At 38.6% G+C, this 5693-nt stretch overlaps 1 protein-coding gene across 1 annotated transcript; it reads right to left on the bottom strand.

Annotated features, from left to right (window-relative positions):
- Window positions 1-105: 105 nt before the first annotated feature.
- Window positions 106-3234, bottom strand: LOC103461282 (uncharacterized; the record flags this gene model as incomplete). Its single annotated transcript, XM_008403597.2, has 7 exons — window positions 3064-3234; window positions 2707-2770; window positions 1659-1944; window positions 1420-1525; window positions 1224-1308; window positions 539-648; window positions 106-356 (listed from the first exon to the last, which is right to left on the bottom strand). Coding segments are annotated over exons 1-7 (922 nt in total), but the record flags the coding sequence as incomplete, so codon positions are not given.
- Window positions 3235-5693: the final 2459 nt, after the last annotated feature.

Below are 5693 nucleotides of genomic sequence, written 5' to 3' on the forward strand. Positions count from 1 at the left end.
TATATATTTACTGAGGAAAAATGTTGATGTGTTTGATACTAAAAGAATACATATTCTACGCATTATCAAACAATATTTGCATAGATCTCATGGAGCATCACAAACATCTGGGCTGGTGACGTGACTCACCAGTCTCATTGGTTTCCACAGGAGGGCGGCACTGGGCTTCTTCAGCCTCCTCCACCCGCTGTGGAGGATTTGCAGGTGAAGAAGAGGGTGAGACAGGGGGACGAAGGGATGACGGGTCTAAATCGGCCGGGCTTTGCGTCCCTTCTAGCTGCTGCTGAGACGTCGGTTCTTGCTCACGTGACTCTTTGCAGTCCTCCAGCTCATCTTCTTCATTCTCTGCAACCGAGCTGGGAGAAAGAATTGCACCCCTTTACACAAAGGGTTAAATGTCGACTCAAATTACAATAATCACATTTTATTCCAAAATGCAGTCCTAAACCTAATGAAATCTGAAATGAAAAGAATATGCTGCACTCGAAAATTGCGTCAACTTTAAACCAGGCCCCTTAGGGAATAACATAAAATCTACCTTTGGTCTTCTTGTGTACGATTGGGCTGCACATTTTTAAAAACCGCTTGCACCCAGTTGTGCTTCATTCCAGCGGTCATTGCACACAGCGTGTACACCCCATCTTTGATCTGTGATAACAGAAATAGATATGAATTTTCCAGCATCTTGTCCTGACTCGTCTGCAATGTGTTCTAAAGGTGTACACAACAGATAAAATGAACATTTTACATGTAACCAAATGAGACCATGATTAATCATTTAATACCGTTTTAAAATTGTAATGTAACACTTTTTTCCATCCCTAAAACAAACAAAATTCTTTGAATAAAAGACAATTTAAATAACTCAGTCCATATCCTTAAACTGATGCCTGGTTTAAGCTGATCTTTCTTTCACATTCAGCATAGGAGTCCGTACTCTGCATCTTAATTTCTCTGTTGATCCTGGCAAAGGTTCTCCAAATCTATTCGATTGTAAGGACATTCCTTTTAATGTCAGTGCACAGATTTTCTGTCAGAGTTCTGGATTCTGGCAAACCTTCATCATCTTTTCTTTAAATCTGTTTTTTTTCTTGATTTGTGTATATTTGGACTCACTGTAATGCTAAAAAATGTAAACCTTCTTTTTCTTTAACTTTCCAGTGAGTACATGTGTGCAATTTTAAACGACAGATGAGCAGTAAAATGAAAGTATATATTTGCACCTGCTTCTTTTCTTTGGTGGTCTGATGGTGACATATAGCAGTCGAGACCACAGAGGAGGAGGATGGTTGCAGATGAGTGGAGCTGCTGCGTAATGTTAACAATGGTAAGGACACAAAAAAGATGCATTTCAGAGAGAAAACACTAAAGAAAGACTCGCAAAATCTAAAATATTTATAAATAAAAATAAAACTTTACCTAATTCTCTCCACCGAAGAAGACTGCCTCCCAGAATCCAGCGTTTTCTTCCCAGTACTTTGTCCTTTTCCTACTTGTGAACTTGCACTGGTATAATATGAATCTTCTGTGGAATCAGAAAACCTCATAAGCATCTCAAGTATTATTTTGGTGAAAATCATCACAACCCCAGCATAATGGATCTCACATATTTAAGAAAACTCAAGCAATTAGCAGAAACCAGTAAACGGAGTAATTACCAGTGGATCGTTCATCAAGCCTGCTGAGTGAGCGGCTGCTTCTCATGAACGGAGCGGCGGTCAGAGAAGAGGCTTGCAGGGAGGAAAAACTGCGGCTGCTCCGCAGGCGGAAAGCTGGTTTTGCCGGTTCTGATGTTGGTCTGGTTGTCTGGTGGCTGCCGCTGCCTCCTCTACCAGCAGCTTTACTCCCAGTTGCTGTCGAGTCACTTCCTTTGCTGCTCTTCCCGCCAGCAGTCCTAGGAGCGCTGCTCAAGTTCTGCTTGCCTCCAACACATCCTCTGAGCTCCTTTAAGAGAAAAAGACAGAGTTTTCTCAAAAAAAAAAAAAAAAAAAGTCTGATATAATTCTAGCTCCTTAGTTGAAGTATCAAAGACCACACAACATGCTCATCCCGACCCAGCTTGGGTGTTTTGACACATGCAATCCAATAAACCCAGTGGAAGAGGCTTTTAATCCTGACAAGAGCTCTTAATTTACTTAAGTACCATCTGACCCACACCGAGGCCACAGACAGAAACAAACACACACACACACTTTAAACTTAATCACACTTGATCAAATGAGAGCCACCACATATAGGCAGTGCACTCCAGTGTCTGTAGATGCAACCTCAACAACTGCAGAGGCAATGAATCTGTGGCTGGAGCACAAGGCAGAGAAATCAATGGCAGGAAAGCTGAGGAGGCCTGACTTAGCGATTTGTGCCGACTGTAAATACACCAGGCTGATCTTTAGCCATTTATGGCAGCATAAATCTGACAAAACACATGCAGAACTCACAATATAAATCTGAAGTAGTTGTGCTCATATTAAACAGCACTTTCACGTCGGCAGGGAATATTGTTAATGGTAGAAGGCCAAAAACTGAACAGTTTGTCCCTGGTATAAATGATATTGTTTCATTAAATTGACAAATACAATGTAGTCCCAATTGCTGGATGACCTATGTTTGTATAGATAGATTATTTTTTAAATTTTATTTAATCAACCTATTTAGTGTACTGGAATTACTTGAATACCAGCTGGATTTTTGCCAGGTAATACTTACATTTTCTTTGTCTTTTTGCACAGGTTTGTTGATCTTTGTGGTTACCAGTGCCTCATTCGATCTGCTATAGATACAGACAGAAGATAAATCATCATGGAAACCTTCACATATATACAAATGTCAGTGTGTATATATATGTGCGCAATCTATGAAGATACTTCCAAGATGTTCTCACTTAAAAACAAAACTAAACAAAAAATGCTCCTTCTATGTAACCAAAAATATTCTTGGAACTGGTAAAAGTTGTGACCAGTTGAACAAATGTTTAATGAAACACATCTAGAACAATGTCTGCCTTAAAATGTTTTACATGACATGCAATATTTACTAACTTCACGTTACATCACATTGACCTACCTTTGCTTTTTGGATGCCATCTTCAGCTACAAAGTGAAGGAAAAACTCATGGAAACAAAAATTTAAAATGTTTCATGCTCATATGGTTATCCAGTGCAACAAAGGGCTCAGCCTGTCTGGCAGAAACTGGTGAGTAAATCGCAGACAGCTGAACAGTCCCAAAGACACCCACACACAGACTCACCCACACTTAATCCTATGCAAACTTGACACACTCCATTAGAGTTTTGTAGGATTAGTCCGACAGCCCAACAGGATTACCATGCTGTGATTTAAGAGAACTTGATGCACCAACCTTTCGCTACCTTACAAAGTTCTCCAAATATGTCAGATTATTAATAAATCTCTTGTCCATAGCCCTCTTTTGCATATTTTCTGTCAGATTTGGGGTTTTAAAACTTTCACTTTCCTCACAAGAAGAAATTCCTTTTTGGATCTGGTTTAAAATAAAAGCTGTCTTCATCTTGCAGCGATGAAATAGAAACCTGGAGATTTTGGTTGAGAACTGATTGCTGTTTAGAACTGTTCATGATTTAACCATCTTTAAAAGTGAAGACCTCAGAGCATGATGCTGACACCGCCATGTTTTACCGTGTTGTTGCCGTGTGTATGTATGTACGGTTCAACAACTCATAATATATTCTTCATCAAGGGTTGGAGAAGTTTTAGAAAGGACTCAATGTTTTTGTGTTTGTTTGTTTTTTCCTTTATTAATTTTGCAACATTTACTGTAACCTTTCTGCAAATTGTGGCTTTAGCTAGAAAAGTGTAAATGAAGAAATATCAAGAACACACCACCAGAACAACGTTTTTCTTTTTCTTTCTTTTTTTTTTTTTTTTTTTTACTATTTATTCAATGTTTCTGTTTTTAATGTTGTAAAGCACAAATGCCTTTCTGCTAAAATGTGCCATACAAATAAAATTTGATTGATTTTGATTGGTACAGTCTTTATTTATACTGGTAATTCGGTTGAGACCTGTTGGGTTTGTGGTCCAATTGGCACAATATAATTAATTCAACGTTTAAGTGAAAACGCATGATAAAAGTAACAATGTGATACAGTAGTGTACATAAAATATTTATTTTATATACAGGAATTTCAAATAAAGATTTCTTGATTTGTTTTTGTTCCTCGCAGTAACACACACTGTACATGCTCATGAATCCCAGCATCATATTAAAACAAACAAACAAACAAACAAACAAACAAACAAACAAACAAACGAACGAACGAACGAACGAACGAACGAACAAAACAAACGAACAAACAAACAAACAAAAACATGTGCATTGTCACAAAAATAATGGTGCAGACTATTTTAGAAGAGAATACTGAGGGAAAATACTTTAAGTACTAATGTATTTGTATTCGTACATAAATGCAGTACTATTACAATAACACCTCGATGTTGTTTGCCAACCTCCATAATAAAGAGAATACCTTACTGAGCAGAGCCAAAAGGTTCGGATCATCATCCTAAATCCCACCGCTGTGTCCTCCTCTGTGACATCTCCGTTCCTGATTGGCTGATCATCACGGGACCTCACAGCTGATTCGGTTGGATGGAGTGTTTTCCTCTGCCTCGTTCATCATCATCGTCTCATGTAGCCATTTCTGTTTTAGCATTGAAAGCCCAACAGACCGACAACTCTGGCAAAATGGCACAGGCCAACTCGTTTGAGGCGAGCAGCTCTCAGATTCAGGTGGAGCACGACAAAAAGCGTCGGCAGTTTGTCATAAGACTGAACGGTAGGCTCTGAGTTTCGGGGCTGGCACAAGGTGTTAGCTTTGTTACGTTAGCTTCCTGCTCTGCTAACATTGTTGTCGTTCCCCCCCTCGTGAAGGACTCCAGCTGCCATTTCAGGCACAGCTGCTTTCTTCAGCTCATGACATCGAAGCTTCACAAAAGCTGGTCTTTTCGAGTGGCTTCTTGAATAATAAACCCAATCAATAACCCAGTCAGACCTATTTCTTCTTAAAATCAAAGGGTCTGTAAGATTTTTAACTCTCGGGTATCAATGCACTGTCTATAACATGTCTGTTTTTTTTTGTTTGTTTTTTTTTTCTTTTTCAGAGTTTTTATGAATTGCCTTTGCATTCAGATGCATGTGGTGCTTAGTTTCATTTAGTACTTGCTTGGGAGATCTGTTTCTAAGAGGTTGTTTAATTTATTGTTGTGAGTGATGCTCTTTATTTTCCCGATTTTGTTAAGCAGCAGCAGGACTATTCTCCAGAAGCCTAAAATCATATCTGATTACCACACCTGTGATTTTTATTTTTTAAGGTTCATATGGGAAGTTGTCCAGGTCAGCATTGGGAATGGGGGATGCTTTAGCACCATATAAACGTGTCAATTACTTCCTAAAAAGTTCTATTGCTTTTAAGTAAGTAAGTAAGTAAGCTTTATTTCTATAGCACTTTTCACAGACCAGGGTCACAAAGTGCTGCACAAAGTGTAAAAAGTAAAACAAGTTAAAAACAACATACAAACAATAAAACATGGAATTACACTAAAAAGCAAGTTTAAAAAAGTGGGTCTTAAGTTGTTTCCTGAAAGTGTCTATGCAATGTAGAGATCGAATGGTGCAAGGTAAGTCATTCCATAGTCGAGGCGCTACAGCTTTAAAA

This window comes from Poecilia reticulata, unplaced genomic scaffold (assembly GCF_000633615.1).
Source record: "Poecilia reticulata strain Guanapo unplaced genomic scaffold, Guppy_female_1.0+MT scaffold_929, whole genome shotgun sequence".
NCBI lineage: Eukaryota > Metazoa > Chordata > Actinopteri > Cyprinodontiformes > Poeciliidae > Poecilia > Poecilia reticulata.